At 36.4% G+C, this 20135-nt stretch overlaps 1 protein-coding gene across 1 annotated transcript in view; it reads left to right on the top strand.

Moving 5' to 3' along the window:
* ABCB11 (ATP binding cassette subfamily B member 11) overlaps positions 1–20135 on the top strand; it is a 111417-nt gene that overhangs the window by 31917 nt on the left and 59365 nt on the right. Inside the window, exons 6-10 of the mRNA XM_025404926.1 lie at positions 5627–5714; positions 6859–6992; positions 8450–8621; positions 11388–11512; positions 15789–15963. Of these exons, the coding sequence (XP_025260711.1) occupies positions 5627–5714; positions 6859–6992; positions 8450–8621; positions 11388–11512; positions 15789–15963 (694 nt within the window). The remainder of the gene's footprint in view (positions 1–5626; positions 5715–6858; positions 6993–8449; positions 8622–11387; positions 11513–15788; positions 15964–20135) is intronic.

Here is a 20135-nt window from a genome sequence, read left to right as displayed (position 1 = left end):
TTCTTTAAGTAGAAAGGAAAAAATAAAAGAAGTCCTAGACATCAGGAAGGAAGTGCGTAGTAACAAAACTATGAATACATGCAATAGACCTTCCTTCTCTTGAGCTTTCTAAATTATGTTTTATGGTAGAAACTCTAACACTGATATGATCCTATTATGACACTGTCTGATGTGTGTTTAATTTGGAAATAGTTAAGACACTTATTAACAAAGGAGAGTAGAGGTATGTAATGGGAGGTAATCTTTATATATTTCACTTGAATTGGTAAAATGACAACATTAGTAGACGGTGAAAAGTGATGTATCTATAATGTATTTCCTAGAGCAATCACTAAAAAAGCTTTACAAAGAGAGACACTTAAAAACACTATAGATAAATCAAAATTGAATTCTAAGAAAATGCTCAAGCAGCCCATCGGAAGGTAAGAGAAAACAAACACAGAAATAACAGAGAGAACAAATAGAAAACAAGAAATAAAATAACATATTTAAGCCCTAATATATCAAAACCTAAGGAAGATTTTTTGTAGATATAGAAAAGATTACCTTAAAATGTTTATGAAAATGTAAAAAAAAAACTGGAATAGCTAAAACAAATTTGAAAAAGAATAATAAAGTGAGAAGAATCAATCTACCCAATTTCAAGACATATTATATAGCTAATGCAGTCAAGGCTGTGTGGCATTGACAGAGGTTAGATATATAGATCAATGGAACACAATGGAGAACTCAGAAATAGACCCACACAAATATGTCCAATTGATTTTTTGACAAAAGTGGAAAAACAATTCAGTGGGGGAAAGATAAGCTTTTAATCAAATGTTTGTGGAGCAATTGGACATCCGTGGGCAAAAAAAAAAAGAAAGAAATTACACAAAAGTTAGCTCAAATGAATCATGGGCTTATATGTAACAAATAAAACTAAACTTTTAGAAAAATATGGAAGAGACCATTTTCTTGTTCTAGGGTTGGACAGAGCATGTAAATTACACCAAAAGCACAATTCATAAAGGGAAAATGTGATAAATTGGACTTCAAAAAAATTAATAACTTTGTAAAAGATCCTGTTAAGAGAAAGAAAAGACAAGCTACTGACTGGGAGAACATATTTGCAACTTATGTATCCAAAAAAGGACTGGGATCCAGAATATTTAAAGAATTCTCTTATGCAACCAGCAGGCATATGAAAAAACGCTCATCATCACTGGCCATCAGAGAAATGCAAATCAAAACCACAGTGAGATACCATCTCACACCAGTTAGAATGGTAATCATTAAAAAATCAGGAAACAACAGGTGCTAGAGAGGATGTGGAGAAATAGGAACACTTTTACACTGTTGGTGGGACTGTAAACTAGTTCAACCATTGTGGAAGACAGTGTGGCGATTCCTCAAGGATTTAGAACTAGAAATACCATTTGACCCAGCCATCCCATTACTGGGGATATACCCAAAGGATATATCATGCTGCTATAAAGATACATGCACACGTATGTTTATTGCGGCACTATTCACAATAGCAAAGACTTGGAACCAACCCAAATGTCCATCAATGACAGACTGGATTAAGAAAATGTGGCACATATACACCATGGAATACTATGCAGCCATAAGAAAGGATGAGTTCGTGTCCTTTGTAGGGACATGGATGCAGCTGGAAACCATCATTCTCAGGGAACTATCACAAGAACAGAAAACCAAACACCGCATGTTCTCACTCATAGGTGGGAATTGAACAATGAGATCACTTGGACACAGGAAGGGGAACATCACACATCGGGACCTGTTGTGGAGTGAGAGGACAGGGGAAGTATAGCATTAGGAGATATACCTAATGTAAATGATGAGTTAATGGGTGCAGCACACCAACATGGCACATGTAGACATATGTGACAAACCTGCACATTGTGCACATGTACCCTAGAACTTAAAGTATAATTAAAAAAAAAAAAAAGAAAGTTTACAAATTCGTTTTGGGCCTTCCTAGTTGGCTTGGGACCTGTGGGGAAGCTTGCCCTAAGGCATTATATGAACATTACTCATTGTTTTATGCATGCCATATAAAATAGAAAGAAAAAGTGCATCTTTTTCAAATTGTGAAAAAATAAAAGTTGTAGGAATTAAACAATTTAAAAAAAGAGTTCTCAAAACTCAGTGTTAAAATAATAGCAAATTTCAGTTCAAAGATGGGAAAAAGACAAGAGTAAGGATATAAGACAGCAAATGAGCACATGAAATCTGTTAAACAGCATCAATAGAGAAATGCAAATTAAATCAAAATAAGCTATTACCATAGACTTATCGGAATGGCTAAAATTAAAAATAGTGATAACCCTAAATGTTGATGAGGATGTGGAAGAACTGGATCACTCATACAATCACTCATGCCATTCAAACTATGTCATAGCTATCCTGGAAAACAGTTTGGTAATTAAAAAAAAATCTAAACACTCAACTACCATATGACCCAGCATTTCTACTCTTGGGGATTTATTCCAGAGAAATGAAAACTTATGCTCACATAAAAACCTATACACAAATGTTTATAGCTGCTTAATTTCTAATAGATAAAAATTGGAAACAGCCCAGATATCCTCCAAAGGATGAGTGGTTAAACAAACTGTGAGACATCTATATTATATGGAATCCTCCTTAATAAATGGGAATGAACTGTTAATGATGAAACTTGAAAGAATTATGCTGAGTGGAAAAAAGCCAACCCCAAAAGGTTCTACACTGTATGATTCCATTTATATAACATTCTTGAAATGACAAAATTACAGCAAAGGAGAACAGATTGGTTGTAGCTGGGGCTAAGGAGGATGTGGGGATTGGAGAGAAGCATGTGGAGGTATAAAAGGACAATATGAGGGAGCCTTGAGATGATGAGAATGTTCTGATCTTGATTGTATCAGTGTCAATATCTTGGGTGTGATATTGTCCTACAGTTTTACAAGATATTTGCAAGATACGGCTTTAGTTAATCTGTAAGCTTGATGTGTAAATTGAATGACAAAACAAGGTAAAACAAAAGAAAAGATAAAAAGTTTCCAAAACAAGGTAAAAAGAAAAAAAAAGCAAAATAAGTCCTCATATCATAATAATTTGTAAAACATCTCTTATCTTTTCCTCTAATTGTCATCTCTCTCCCTTCTTTGCTATTCAACAAATGAGTCTTTGTTATTCAACAAATGGGGAATCTTAATTCGTTCAAGTAGATTCATGTCAGTTTTTGCTGTTAAAAAAATGCCATTCTGTGGTCCAAATCACCTGCATACTTTATAGAATCCTTCCTGGGGTTTTATGATGACAAGTGTTCCCACCATTCAGACAATAAAGACCTTGGTGTGTAGTCAAGGGAGCAAAGCCAGGCCTGCTCTTTTCCTTCCTGTCAGTTTTTCCGATAGGTTTGTTCTGTTGTTCCAGAAATATTATCAAGTTCTCTAATGCCTTAATCACCTCTTCTTCCCAGAATAAAATAAAAATGAGTTAACCACTCATTTCAGTGACAGGGCTGAAAAGCATGATAAACTGCAATATCTTTATCTGCACCATCCAGCAGTGATAGAATTCTCCTGAATTTTGTACCAGAAAATCCCAGAGCTGGGCCAGTGCCCAACACCCTTAATCCACATGTGTTTGTAAACTGGCATTTTTAATGACAGTCACTTCATCACTTCTGCTTAAAGTGCTTATAGAATAAAGACACCACAGGAAATTTAAGTAAAGTTATTTATTATTTATAATTTTAATTGCCACACAACTATACATATTTATGGGATACAGTGTGATGTTTTGATGCATGTATATAATGTGTAATGATCAAATCAAATAATTACCATTTCCATCACCTAAGACATTTATCATGCCATTGTGGTAGGAACATTCAAAATCCTCTCTTCTAGCTCTCTTGAAATAGTCAATGTATTATTGTTAACTATAGTCACCTACTATGCAATGTAGTACCAGAACTTATTCCTGAACAGTAACTTTGTACCTGTTGACCAACCTCTCCCCATCCGTCCCCCTCCACTGCTCTTCCCAGCCTCTGTTAACTACTATTCTCTAAGTAAAATGTTTGGACAAATACTTACAGTTTTCTGGTTTTAGACACCCCAAAACAAACTGAAAATGAAGAGGATTGACTCATGTATACATTAGAAAGCTTTTACTTATAATAGTATAGTATACTCTCTATTCAGAGATATTTAGCTTTTGTAGGAGCCTCTGATTGTGGATCCTCATAGATAAGTTTATGATTTTCTAGTTCTTGTTCGTCTCAGCATTCTTCTTAGTCATCATGAAAGACTGGGAATGTGGTGAGCACAAGAGACCTTAGCTGCTTTTGAGGTTGTCAGAAGGGTTGACCACAACAATTATTTCCCTTCCTAATTCATATTTTGAAAGTCAAAGCAAAATCCAGAAACATTTATTGATTTCAGGAAGAGTGAACAAGCAGTATAAGCCCGGCCCTTGACCTTGAGTAGCTTGCAATCTACTAGCAAGACAAGCATAAATGTACTCAATATAAATATAGTCAATAAAGATATTGACTAATAGTGCAGTTTATTCTGTATTAAATGAATTCTATTGCAATGCTTGATCTGAGTTCAATAGAGAGAGAAAAAAATTCAAGCTCAAGCCACAAAATGAAGGCCTGACAGAGAGCAAAAAGGATGTGGGATGAAGAACCCATGCTAAACAGGCTGCTTTCTGATTTTCTAAAGTAGACTCTATACCATGTAACTTGTCCCTGAGGATCATAACTGTCATCAACCAATATGTTAATTTTCTAATTATGGAATGCCTTCATTCCTGAAAGCAACTTCAGAATTTTTTTCCTCCCCTCCCTGGCACTGCCAATCCCAAGCCCTGTGCAGCAACATGGTAGTGCTGCTGGGAAAAATGCCGAAGTATTTTTCTTTGCTACTTTTCTTCTTGCTATTTCCCACAAGTGTCTGGCTTCAACCTTAGAAATTGTCCTGGTGAATGAAGATTAGGCTGTAGTCAGCAAAAGACAGGGCTAATAAAACACTTTTCTCTCCCATGGGATGATAACAGGCACATTTTTCAGTGTCACTCTGAGATAGAGAAGTTGAAAAGCTGGCTTGCATTCCTAGAAGAGGTAATAGCAAGCCTCCTGATTTACAGCACACATCATTCTATCAGTTTCTTTTCAGATAGCCTATCTGGCTTTTGAAAATCTTTCTTACCTATGATTGCTGTATCACTGCATAATGAGTATGCATGAAAGAGACTAAAGTGGACCAAGCCCTGGGCTGCCATTTAGGGCATCCTGGCTTCCAACCACTGCTAATTAATTATTTCATGGTCCCAGCATCTTTGCCTATAAAAATGAAGGGGATAGGCATATTTTCTGTGATTGGTACTATTTAGAAATTTGGTTGGATTTATTATAATTTTGCATAGATAAAATGTCTTATGTTTAATAGAAATATACTACATACAGTATATCTATTATATATTATATATAATATATATTTAAAGTATATAATATATATTTTTAAAAACATATATTTTTTAAAATCCCTCTATATCCACAAATGTAATCTCTCTTAGCTTGATCCTACTTGCAAGTATGAACATTCTTTTCCCTCTTTTGAAGGTTGCTGAACATTGAGAGCCAAATGATCAGATTTGCCAGTTACTATGCTGGAATTGCTGTCGCAGTACTTATCACAGGATATATTCAAGTTAGTATCTCCTCCATATAATTTATAGATCAATATCTGACCTCAAAGACATTACAATGAGATGCAACGTGTTGCCACCCTTTAGGCTAATCAGAAGCCCTAAGAACTACAGTCTATTTCCAGAGGACATGAGAGAATGGGTAGGGATTCTTCTCTCAGGTGGACAACTTAGGAGGATGCAAGTGGTTGTCCAGAGAGATGAATAATAGACTCGTAGTTGTAATGTCCTGTCGTCCCCTGCCTTTCCCTACTTCATCCTCTCTTCTATATCCAGAAATGGACATTTGCAGGTGTGTTTGTAGGGGGCAGTTGAGTAGCTTGAAGAAAGTAGGGGAGGGAGAGATAGAGGAAAACAAAATTTACTTTCTTTTTCTCGCATTGCTAAAGTCTCACCAAACTGCATTCCAACCCAAATTCTGAAAAGCTGAATCTAGAGCATATTTTAGATTTAAGTGATGGAAGGGCTTGGAGGTACTTAACCCTTGTTAAGAAAGAAAAATATTTTATCTTTTGCTTTCTTTTGTAGAAAAATAATGAATTCCTTCCCATTCATTCAAGAATTCCAGGCAGTGGTGTTTGTAAAGAGAAAGGAATCAATTTTTCCCATTTAGGCATTGGGAATTTTAATAACAGGCTTTTTTTTAATAGTTTGGGAAAATCTATCAGCAGATTAGATTTATGCTGGTGTCATAATTTTTGTCTTACATTTCTTGAAAATTATTGCCTGAAAACTATGCATGAATGCTTCCAGGCAGGTCTTTCAGGAGGGAAATTCACTCAGAAATAGCATGAAAAAAAAGTTATTTAAGAACAATAATGCCTTATTTTTGGTTCTGTGAGCCTTCTTTTACACATGAGGAAAGTGAAGCTCTATAGGGTAAAGTCCAGAAGACACGGACCTGCTTAAGGGTCAGAGCTGGATTCAAACCCAAATCTCAGGCTACCCTGCCCAAAGTTCTGTTTACCTCCACTTTTAGCAGGCAGATGACAGAGCTCACACCTTAGCTCCCAAGAAGAGGCATTTTCTGAATTATTTTCCCCCTTTTCTCAACTGTTGTATTGAAAGTACTTTCTTCTGAAAAAAAGAAGAAATTAACAAAATTTCAGACACTGTAATGCTAAACCTTCCTTTGTCCATTTCCAGATATGCTTTTGGGTCATTGCCGCAGCTCGTCAGACACAGAAAATGAGAAAATTTTACTTTAGGAGAATAATGAGAATGGAGATAGGATGGTTTGACTGCAATTCAGTGGGGGAGCTGAATACAAGATTCTCTGAGTAAGTAGCTTGTAAAACAGTATGTTAGTGTGTGATTTTGGATAATAAAACTCTTCTTTCTAAATTAAATAACAATTTAAAAGTATTTTTCAGTTTTCCTGTTTCATCTCTTAAATTGGGCTTTCCTAGGTGGCATGACTTTTTCGTAGGTAATACACTGTCAAGTATGGACATTAAAAATTGAAAGCCAAGGTACTGCAATTTGGTGTGTAGACCTCAATTAAAATATTAGAAATGAAGTATTATAGAAGACAGTTAAAAAGGTTATTTAGCTGTCCAGGTGTAACTGGATTTAAATCCAGTTTACACCTGGTTTAGGTCATTAACAGCCACCCAGGAATTCTAAATGAGCGGAATTAGAATTGGTTGAACCCTACTGAACTGAATTTTGAGGTCCCCTGAAAGACAGTCACTCTACAGTGTAGATAATGCATACTGAAAGTCAGGACCCCTAGCTTCCAGCACTTACTCTGCTCCTTACTGTGACCTTGAACAGTTATCTAACCTCGCCGGAAACAATGGCCTAATGTCTGGGTGATGTCTTAGGTTCTTTCTTGCTATTTAGTTCCAAGCTCTATTCACTCCATCTGGACAAGAGGTTAAGGAAATGTTCTCAGGAATATGAATTTAATATAATTATATTCAATCAATATTCTGTAGCAATTACCTTGTACTTGTGCTCTTAAGGCACTTACAGCCTAGTAGGGGAAATAAGAAGTGCAAGCAAATAATCAGAACTAGCATATATGGTTCATTATATGACAGGCGCTGTTCTATAGGCTTTACAGACATTCACTACTTCAATCCTCATTACTACCCACTGGGGTAGGTTCTATTATTGTTCTCATTTTACAGACAGGAAAATTGAGCCACAGAAAAGGTTAAGTAACTTGCCCAACAAGAGTTTGTATTCAAATTCTTAGTCTGGCTCCAGAATCTGTACTCTTCACCGCTACTCTATACTGCCTCTAAGCAGAATGCAGTAATTCTACACACATACACATGCACAGGCATTAATTACAGTGTTATGGGAACACAGGGAGAAAGGTGTAACTTCTTGGGGGATTATACAAGATTGATGAACGAGGAGGTATGTGACTAGAACCTTGAGGCTGAAAGGATTCAGCAGACATGAAGAAAGGCTTTTCAAGACAGAGCAAGGATATTAGCCACGTAAAAGAAAAAGGCAAATAAGATGGTTGCCAAAAGCCTTTATCAACAATTAGTACCCGTTGTGAGACCTAGATTAAGGACAAAGTTGGTTGGCAATGAGGAAAGAGGCTTGATAACATCCCAAGGTGCAGCAAATTTTCCAAGATTTGAGAGGCTGTTAATGCTACCCAAGGGTGATGGGGATGGAGAGATGGGAATGTTTAAAAGAGAAAGACTGAGACTTTCAGCAAGACATTTGAATGATCAAATTCAGTTTTAGTGACCAAAATCTTTCTGGTTTCTAGTGATATTAATAAAATCAATGATGCCATAGCTGACCAAATGGCCCTTTTCATTCAGCGCATGACCTCGACCATCTGTGGGTTCCTGTTGGGATTTTTCAGGGGTTGGAAATTGACCTTGGTTATTATTTCTGTCAGCCCTCTCATTGGGATTGGAGCAGCCACCATTGGTCTGGTAAGAATGTCTTTTTGCATCTCTCCATGGGAAGACATTTGCCCTCATAAACAACCAAAAATGTGAAGCTTGAGTCCATTTTCCTGAGTATAGTTAGCAACATAATTATCACTATTTTCATGTAGTTTGTTGGATTACTCCCCAATGTCAAATGACATTTCATCAAATAGGGATTAATGATGTTTTAATAAGGTAAATATTATTTTATTAACAGCAAGTACATTTATTGAGCATTCACTGTTTCTCTAGGCACTATTAGGAGCTTAATAGTCATTATCTCTAATCCTTACAACAATCTTATAAAGTGAGCACTAGCATCATTTTAAATATAAGAAACTAGGCTCAGAGAGGTAAGGGGATTTGTCTGGGACTCACCGCTGGCAGAGCAGGATTCAAGTCTAAGGGGTTCTGACTCCAAACCCCACTCACTCTCCAATATGCCTATTGTTCCCCGTGTACTGCCAAGCTCAAGCACTTCCCTGAAATGGCACAACAGACTCAGAGCATTAACAAGTACATAAGAAGAATTTCTGCAATCATAACTGTGTTCTCCATTTCATCTTATCTTTCAGATAACCTCTTTCAGAGAGAAGTGATTTGACCCATTCCAAGAGTTATCCCAGTCACTGTCTTGGTTCCCCAGGTATTGAGGCCTGGACAACATATAGGAATAGGAATTTTGGATCATATCAGCTAAAAACACTCCCAAGGACTGAGAAATTATTATTAGATCAGTCACATTAGATAGCACGTTATGGGATCAGGCATACTAAAAATTTGCTATAAATTAGAATAGAATTTAACTGAAAAACTGCATACATACTCACACATCATTGAGCAATAGGTACCAATTTCCTATTGCTCAATAGCAAAATAGTCTCACAGTCCACTGACTAAATAACTCAGACATTTGCCAGATAATATAGAAAATGGTTTAAAGTGACAATAGCAAAGAGCTCACTCCATTTCACTAGGTCATCACAGGTTATGTGACTCAGGCAAAATCCATTTAACCCATGAAAACCTCAGTTTCTTTGCCTTTAAAATAGGGATAATACCTCCCAAAAACATTATGATGATTCAGGGAATAATCCACGATATGCATTTAAGCAGTGTCAGGCACAGAATCAATTGCTAAAGACAGATGTATATGTTTTTCAATCCACTATATCATTCAAGCTTTAAGCAGTCTTTCCTACTAACCACTTTCCAGCTATACTCCAGGGAACCCTCAACTTCCACAGAAGAGCTTCAGGAGTTTTGCAAACATTTTGTTCATTTTTTTTCCAAATAGACTAATCTCTTTCTTCAAACCTGTGATAAAGTAATATACACACTCACATGGATCATAGGCCACATTTCAACATGTTGGAGGTTAAAACATAGTCCAGTTCACTTGGTTTTAAACAGATCTAAGGCTTAGCTTCTCTAGTCATCTCAGTACCCATTTCCAGCTTCTCATAAACATGTCACTGATTTGGAATGTTGTAGGTCTGCACATGTCTTGTCTTGCTTTCAAGTCTGTGTATGCTTGTTCTTATACAACAAACTTCTACAAGCAACTATAAAGCAAACTATACGAGCAACTTCACTAGGCTCAAATGTAAACTTTAATGTTAATAAAAACAGCCTCAAGTCTTGGTAACACAGTGAGATCCCATATCTACAAAAAAAAAAAAAACTTTCTAAATAGCCAGGCATGGTGGCATGTGCCTATAGTCTCAGACACCCAGGAGGCTGAGGCCAGTGAAATGCTTGAGTCCAGGAGTTTGAGGCTGCAGTGAGCTAGCATCGTGCTGCTGCACTCCAGCCTGGGCAACAGAACAAGAACCTGGCTCTTTTTAAAAAAAAAAAAAAAGAGCCTCACTTTCCTTACTGTTACATTTTTAATTCACATGTTTTATCAAATGTACATTAATGAAATAAATATATTGTTTTGTAAAACTACTATGAATACTTACTTAACTTACATCTTAGAATTCCATCTAAGATTTTGATAAGAGTTTTGCTGCTAAAAGTTTGGAAAAACTACTGGAAGATAAACTCCCTTAATCTGGGTGTTATATATTTTTTTATATTTCTGAACTAGTTGATCTTCTGCAATATGTGTTTTTTTCCTTTTCTTATTTATTTATCTGTGCCAGGGGTTTCTCTGGGGGTTCGTTTTGACTAGGACTCAATCCAAGTCAATTTTAGAAAAAGTAATGTGTCTACTGTTAAGTACAGATGTCTTTTCATTTCCTTTTATAAAAATGAAAACTGCATAGTTGAGCGTCTCCAACTGAGTGAAAATGAACTTTCTTTTCTGGAATCATCTGGAATCATCTCTCAACATCATGCCTATACTCTATATGTTATATGCCATATATTATACCCAGTCATGATATCTGCATGTGTCTCTGGTGTTTGTCTATAAATTATGCAATGGCCATTGGCTAATAGCAATGAACTATGACATGGTCTAACTTAACACTTTATTAGTATAATGATGGAAACACTTTAGTCTCACAGAATGTCCTATTTGGAATTTATTCTGTGAGGAGGTTCTTACTTTTAGTAGGGTCATTTTGATATATCAACAAACAACCCTGGATGAAGCTTACCATAGACCAAATCTGGACCAGATTTCTTCCTCCTGTCAGTGATGTTACAGTGAGAATCTGATATTGTATTAAACCATGCCACATGCTAAATGAATCTAAATGACAGACTGACTTACCTAATTTCTTGGACTTCACATTTTCTTCCCTTCTTTTTGATTTTTAGAGTGTGTCCAAGTTTACGGACTATGAACTGAAGGCCTATGCCAAAGCAGGGGTGGTGGCTGATGAAGTCATTTCATCAATGAGAACGGTGGCTGCTTTTGGTGGTGAGAAAAGAGAGGTTGAAAGGTTGGTTAATTGGGATCTGATTGTTTCCCTAATTTCATCAATCAGTGTAGTACCCTGAATCTCTCAGTCTGTGCAAAGTGGCAGACCAACCTTGGTCTACGGCCTCCAGAGGAAGTACTTGTTCAAGAGGGAGCTAAGCAGAGTAATTTAGGTTGGTCAAAGCACTATAAGAAGTCCCAAGCCTTTAGCAGTATGTTTTTAAAGATGTTGCACTTGGCAATTTTTAGAAAGCCAACTTAGAGTAGATATTTATTTCAAAATCTGATGGTATTTATGTACACATATTATACCTCATATCAGTCTATAATGCTGTTTGCTGTCATTAAAGAAAAGCCTACATGAGACATTACAACTGATACCACAGAAGTACAAAGGATCATAAGAGACTACTAAAAACAAACGCCAACAAATTGGATGACCTAGAAGAAATGGATAAATCCCTAGAAAAATACAACCTACCAAGGTTGAATCATGGAAAAATAAAGAGACATAAATCTGAACATACCAATAATGAGTAAGGAGATTGCATCAGTAATAAAAAGTCTTCCATGAAAGAAAAGCCCAGAACCTGATAGCTTCACTGCTGAATTTTACCAGACATTTAAAGAAAAACTAGTACCAGTCCTCCTCAAATTCTTCCACAAAATTGAAGAGGAGGGAATACTTCACACTCATTTTACAAGGCCAATATTACCTTGATACCAAAGCCAGAAAAGGATACTACAAGACAATCAAAGGCCAATATCCATGATAAACATGGATGTGAAAATGCTCAACAAAAATACTAGTAAACCAAATTGAATAGCACATGAAAAGTATCATTCACCATGATCCTAGGATTTCTCCCTAGGATGTAAGGATGGTTCAACATAGGCATGTCAATAAATGTAATATACCACATTAACAGAATGAAAGACAAAAACCATATGGTTATCTCAATAGATGCTGAAAAAGCATTTAACAAAATTCAACATCCTTTCCTGACAGAAATGCTCAACAAATTAGGTATAAAAAGAATGTACCTCAATACAATAAAGGTCACACATGACAAGCCCACAGCTAAATCATACTCAAGGGTGAGAATTTGAAAGCTTTTCCTACTAAGATAAGAACAAGACAAAAATACCCATTCTTGCCATTTCTTATGCAACCACAAAAGACATTGAATAGCAAAAGCAATTCTGAACAAGAACAAAGCTGGCAGCATCATGTTACCTGATCTCAAAATCTACTAGAAAGTAGTAGATTATTATTAGATTATTTGATTATTTGATTACTATAGCAATCAAAACAGCATGGACTATCACAGAAACAGACACATAGACCAGTGAAAAAGAATGGAGAGCCCAGAAAGAAGTCCATGCATTTATAGTCAATTGATTTTCAATAAAGAGGCCAACAACACATCATGAGGAAAGGGCAGTCTCTTTAATAAACGATGCTAGGGAAACTGGATATCCACATGCAGAAGAATGAAATTTGATCCTTATCTCACACTATACGCAAACATCAACTCAAAATGGATTAAAGTCTTCAATGTAGGATGTAAAACTGAAAAACTACTAAAAGAAAGCACAGGGTAGAAGCTCTATGACATTGGTCTAGGCAATGATTTTTTGGCACAACCACAAAAGGGCAGGTAACAAAAGCAAAAATAGACAGATGGGATTACATCAAACTAAAAAGCTTCAGAAAGGAAACAATCAACAGAGTGAAGAGGCAATTTACAGAATGAGAGAAAATATTGGTAAACCATACATCTGATAAGGGATTAATATCCAATACATACAAGAAACACAAACAACTCAATGACAAGGAAACACCCTGATTAAAAAATGGTCAAAAGACCTGAATAGCCATTTCTCAAAAAAAACCATACAAATAGAAATATACAAAAAGAAACATACAACAGGTATGTGAAAAGATGTCACACATCACTAATCATCAAGGAAACACAAGTCAAAACCACAATGGGATATCATCTTATATCTGTAAGAATGGCCATTATAAAAAGAAGAAAGATATCAAGTGTTGGCAAGTATATGGGGAAAATGAAACCCTGTTACACAGATCGCTTTTGGTGAGAAAGTAAATCAGTACAGCCAAAGAGTATGGAGATTCCTCAAAAAATGGAAAATAGAACTACCATATGATCCAGCATCCCCACTATTGGGTATATGTCCAAAGGAAATGAAATCAGTATATCAAGAGATAGCTGTTCTCTTATGTTCACTGCAACATTATTCATAATAGCCAAGATATGGAATCAGCCTAAGCACCCATCAACAGACAAGTGAATGAAGAAAATATGGTGTGTGTAAATTTACATGCCACGTTCAATAAAATACCATTCAGCCTTGAAAAAGAAGAAAATACTGTTATTTGCAGCAACATGATGAACCTGGAGGACATTACATTAAGTGAAATAATCCAGGCACAGAAAAATACCCCATGATATCACTGACAGAGTTGGACTCACAGAAGCAGAGAGCAGAACAGTACCACGGGCCTTGAGGGGAAGGGGGCAGGTGAGAGGTAAGTGTTCTCACCACATACACACACACACAATGTAAGTATGTGCGGTAATGCATTTGTTAATTATCTTGATTTAGCCATTCCACAATTTATACATACTTCAAACCATCATGTTGTATACCATAAATATATGTAACTTTTGTCAATTAAAAAATAATAAAGAAATGCCAACATGATTCAAAATGCTATTTCACACATTTTTATTGAACACCTTTTTAATTAAACACGTTTTATTCAGGTACCATGCTACATGTTCTTTATAAAGTCTGATAAGATTTCAATTTAGTCAAATAGACTGGGCACAGTGGCTCACACCTGTAATCCCAGCACTTTGGAAGGCCAAGGCAGGTGGGTTGCTTGAGGCCAGGAGTTTGAGACCAGCATGGGCAACATGGTGAAACCTCATCTCTACAAAAAAATACAAAAATTAACCAGACATGGTAGTGTGCACCTGTAGTCGCAGCAACTCTGGAGGCTGAGGTGGGAGGATCACCTGATTCTGGGGAGGCTGAGGTTGCAGTGAGCTGTGATCATGCTACTGCACTCCAGCCTGGATGACAGAGTGAGACCCTGTCTCAAAAAACAAATTAGTGTTGATAAATTATAGATCACTATTCTAGAGGTTAACTCTCAATGAAAAGAAAAACCCAAATGGCCAAAATAATACTGTTGTCTAAAATGTAATTTTGTTTGTTCTTTAATTTATCTGGTATTTATTGAGTACTTACTATGTGCCATGCTTTGATTTTTATAAAATAACTACCAACTGAATAGTAAATCTTACTTTATGTGTTGTAGATTTGGTAAGATGGTGTTATTCTCAGTTGCTACCAAATCCACCAAGTAAAAAAGATTAATAGGATTTATAACCTTTTATTATCCTCTTTTCCCCACTTCTTTTGGTTTGTGGAGTGAGGTTCTTTATTTCTTGTAAAAAATTTCAGTAGCATATTTCTTCCACCATGAAAGACATTATCTTTTATTGTCAATAAAAGAGGCAGTGTAGTGTTTTAAAAATGGTAACAAACATAGGATAGACCTTCAGTTTGTGTCCTGCAAAAGGTTAAAAGTTCTCCATGAATTCAGTTGAGATGTAGGAAGGTGGTTTCAGAATGCCTGAGCTATATATGAGACAATGCCCATTGTTAATGGCTAGATCATAGAATTACTGAAACCTATTCCTTGCATTGGACTTCCACATAGTTTCAGTTATCCATGTCTCATGGCTGTGAACCTGACCCGTATGTCACAACACAGCATCTCAGCCACAGGGAAGATGGGTGAGTTGTAGATGAGTTGGTGCAAACACTAGTTCCAAGCCTGGGGAGCTGGAAACAAAATAGTCTGGTCTGCTTATTTGGAACCAGTTGCATTATTTTCTGATAGGGACATGTCATGTGACTCAAGGAAACACTTCAAACACAAGTAATACTAGATCTCTCTTGTTCATACATTTATGTTGAAAATTCTTTTTCTCTTGGGGCCAAGCTTACCTCACTATGCAATCCAAGCAGCAATCAGGCAGCTTTGTTAAGTATCGTCCTTTCAACATGTTTCATTGTCAGGTTAAAACAAACTTGAAAAAACTACACAAAGGTTGTTGGAGATTTTTCTTCCTAAAGTTGCTGTGTTTGGGATGATTTTATGATCATTTTGTAAAACCACTGCATCATGGCCTGTCTTAAACATTATAACTTGAGCTGTTTCTGCTGAAATTGGCTCAAATGTTTTCTCTTCACAGGTATGAGAAAAATCTTGTGTTTGCCCAGCGTTGGGGAATTAGAAAAGGGATAGTGATGGGATTCTTTACGGGATTCGTGTGGTGTCTCATCTTTCTGTGTTATGCACTGGCCTTCTGGTATGGCTCCACACTTGTCCTGGATGAAGGAGAATATACACCAGGAACCCTCGTCCAGGTACCTTGACTTATTGACCAAGACATAACATTTCCTTCTGGTATCTCAGAAAAGTCCATGGATTAGATGTTTTGTTTATTATTTTGGTGTCCTCAGGAAAAAAGCATCAATGATTTTATGGAGTCTGTCTGCGGAAACTAGTAATACCTTAACAAAATTTTTTTTTTATTTCCGTAAGTTTTTTGGGAAACAGGTGGTATTTGGTTACATGAGTAAGTCCTTTAGTGGTGATTTGTGAGATTTTGGTTCTCCCATCGCCCAAGCAGTATACACTGAACCCAAGTTGTAGTCTTTTATCCTTCACTGCCTTCCTATCCTTTTCCCCTGAGTCCCCAGAGTTTATTGTATCATTCTTACGCCTTTGCATCCTCATAGCTTAGCTTCCACTTATGAGTGAGAACATACACTGTTTGATTTTCCATTCCTGAGTTACTTCACTTAGAATAACAGTCTCCAATCCCATCCAGGTTGCTGTGAATGCCATTAATTCATTCCTTTTCTGGCTGAGTAGTATTCTATCATATATACACATCTCACAGTTTCTTTATCCACTTGTTGATTGATGGGCATTTGGGCTAGTTCCACAGTTTTGCAATTGTAAATTGTGCTGCTATAAACCTGTGTGTGCAAGTATCTCTTTTATATAATAACTTCTATTCCTCTGGGTAGATACCCAGGAGTGGGATTGCTGGATCAAATGGTAGTTCTATATTCAGTTATTTAAGGAATTTCCATACTGTTTTCCATAGTTGTTGTACTAGTTTACATTCCCACCAGCAGTGTAGAGGTGTTCCTTTTCACTGCATCCATGCCAACATCTATTATGTTTTGATATTTTTAGTATAGCCATTCTTGCAAGAGACATTGTGGTTTTGATTTGCATTTCCCTGATCATTAGTAATGTTGAGCATTTTTTTCATATGTTTGTTAGCCAGTTGTATATCTTCTTCTGAGAATTGTCTATTCATGTCCTTAGCCCACTTTTTGAGTTTGTTGTAGATTCTGGATATTAGTCCTTTGTCAGATGTGTAGATTGTGAAGATTTTCTCGCATCATGTGGGTTGTGTGTTTACTCGCTGACTGTTCTTTATGCTGTGAAAAAGCTCTTTAGTTTAAGTCTCACCTATTTATCTTTGTTTTATTGCATTTGCTTTTGGGTTCTTGGTCATGAAATCTTTGCCTAAGCCGAAGTCTAGAAGGGTTTTTCCAATGTTATCTTCTAGAAATTTTATAGAGAAACAAGTAATACTTATACATTTTATAGTAAAGAGATGCTAAACATTTGAATTGATGAAACCCACAATTTAATAATTTCAGATTAACTGAAGACTTTATAGCTATGAAATGATTTTCTGAGTCCAAAAGCAAATATACCATGAAAATGGAAAGTCAGTGATCTCTCAGCTAAAAATTAACAGCTCATATAACTGAGCTTTATGACAGTCCAAGATACGTACTAATAAAGGTATTTGTGAAACATAATGAGTTACTAAAATGCCAGGTCAATAACATCCTTAACTGAACAGGTATTACAAATGTACTTTATTGCTCACTTGTGCTAAAGTAGCTAATGCCTTTAATTTTCATTGTCCTTCCAGTTATTCATTCAATAAGTAATTATTCAGCATCTACTATGTGCCAGACACTTAGAAAATGCAGGGGATTCAACAGTGAGCAACAGAAATGTGGGATTTTCTTTTTTGCCTTGATGGAATTTACAGTTTAATGGAGAAGACAAGCAGTAAATAAGTAACCATGTAAATGAATACAGACAAATAGAGACAAGGACAGAGAACCTTGACAGTGAATAGCAGGATAACCAGGTGTGACTGGGGTCAAGGAAGGCTTCTTATCCTGCTCCCTCTCCCAAGGCCTTTCCTCCTTAGCTTATGGCTCTCTCTTGTTGCAGTTGGACTCTGATCATTGTTTGAATTCTCAGCTAAATGTCACTTTCCCAGTCAGGCCTTTTACACTCACCCATTTTTTATTCTCTTTTGTGATTTGCTGTACTTTTTTTTCAAAGCACTTGTGTGACATTGAATATTTGCATTTATTTACACTTGTGCCCATCCCTTTCCACCCTCAGACAGTAAGATCTATGAGGTCAGGGAAACAAAAAATGAAATATTTGTTTCATTTGGCCTGCAAGTAGATGATGAGTAGTTTTATATCAAATTCTTAAGTAAAATTTTTTAGCTCCAGATTCTGGGTAGAGCAAACAATGAAAAATATCAAAACCTTGTAAACCAGAAATTTGCTAGTTGAAAGCTTAAAATTCATAATCTACTGCTTTAGGATAAATACATTGCCTGGGAAAATTGAGTAGGATTTTGATTTGCAAATGGAAGTGATTATCAGAGGTCAAACCATAATCATTCCAAGCCACGGACTTTATTTCATTAAACATGATAATACACAAAGAACAACCTTTTCAATTCAGTTTATCTTTGCAACATGAATGGCTGACATTTTTTGAACTTTGTTAAAGGAAATAAATATGATAATACAGGTTCATGTGTTTTGTAAACTTTAAAGAGATAGTATGGATGGGAAGTGTTACCAATTTTATAATTTAACCACTTCTTAACAACTTAGGTACATTTTTTGCAGATTGGAAAAGCCAATGAAGTATTGCAGGTCCAAATTGTAACTATAGTCCCTTGTCTTTATTAATCCAATTCCTCCTAAGAACTTTGACATTTGCCAAACTAGAGATATCAGTAGTTGGCCTTAGTCCTAGCTGCTTATATATACTTACTATGCAAGAAGACAAGCATTGAGAAAACTTATTTTTCCCTTTTTCCATGCCTACAAGGAGAGGATAGAGGTACACAATAATAATGGTTCAGAGGGAAAAGTGAATTGGTAAATTGAAAATCAAATAATACACAATTCCAACTGGAAGCACTTGAATAAAAAGCCCTTTGGTAACCGTCTGTAGTAGGAATCCAATTTTATGGCTCTCATCTTTAAATTTTCTGCCCATTGTACAGTGAGCTACTTTAACTTTTGTAAATAATTTATTCTTTCAACTGATATTTCTTGAGTCCTTGCTATGTGCAGGCATGGCATACTATGGGTCTCTAACATTTTAATCACTAATTATTAACCTGTTACTCCCAACATCTTTCTGTAAGCGTCTGCTTATATCTTAAGAGAAAATTTCCTTTGGGAAGATGAAATGCATTCTTTAACACTATACTCCTTGTTCTCTCTCTCTCTCTCTCTCTCTCTCTCTCTCTCTCTCTCTCTCTGTGTGTGTGTGTGTGTGTGTGTGTGTGTCTCTCTCTCTCTCTCTCTCTTTCAGTGAGGTCTTGGCCAAACTTCTGAGCAGCAAACTATGAAGGCTGAGTGTGCATGGGCTGAGTTGAGTGTTTTAATCCACAAAACTAATTAACGATTTGATTAATCTAGTACATTTTGTGATGCACAAAATCATCACTGGCTGCATGGTAATTGGGCATAAATAGTAAGTAGTTCACATAAGTGACTATAATTAGTATCACTTGTACACAGAGAAAAAATACACTCTGTAGTCTGGTAGGGAAAGACAAAGAGGACCTGAATGGTGCAGAAGGTTGTTCTTTCATGACCCTCTTGAGTTTTAGAATTCATTAATAAAAATAATCACATAATGGAGAGTGACATTCATTCAGTATATATAAAGTGTCAAGCACTGAGTGATGGATTATGTAACAAAATTACTGCATGAAATGCTCTCAATCTCATTCTGTAATTGGTGTCATTATACTACCACTTAAACATGAAATTGAGGCCATGAGGTCAAGAAATATGTGCCAAGTGACATTAAGAGGGATTTGAACTCAGGTCTCCCTGACTTTGGCGCCTACCTATTAACCACTGTTTTCCTGCCCCTGACTCTGTCTTCCCAGGGGCCACGGACCCGTTTTTCTCCAGCACACCCATAGCTTGATTGTTCCACAGCAGTCTCTCTTCCCATCTCTCTGTCTACACTACTTCTGCTGTTCACAGGGCTAAAGAATATGATGTTCAGAGTGACAAGTGATGGCTTATTGGGATGTTGCTAGCTACTGTGATGGTTTGGGAATGTGCTTTTGTCCCGTCTCACTCACTCCTCCCCCTCCAGAGAGCCATTCAAAGACTTGGACCCCAAACTTCAATTTAGGCCTCCAGTCAGCCAGGAGTCAGCA

This window comes from Theropithecus gelada, chromosome 12, assembly GCF_003255815.1.
Source record: "Theropithecus gelada isolate Dixy chromosome 12, Tgel_1.0, whole genome shotgun sequence".
Lineage (NCBI taxonomy): Eukaryota > Metazoa > Chordata > Mammalia > Primates > Cercopithecidae > Theropithecus > Theropithecus gelada.
The sequence above is the reverse complement of the archived record's forward strand: the minus strand, read 5'-3'. Positions and strand labels throughout refer to the sequence as shown.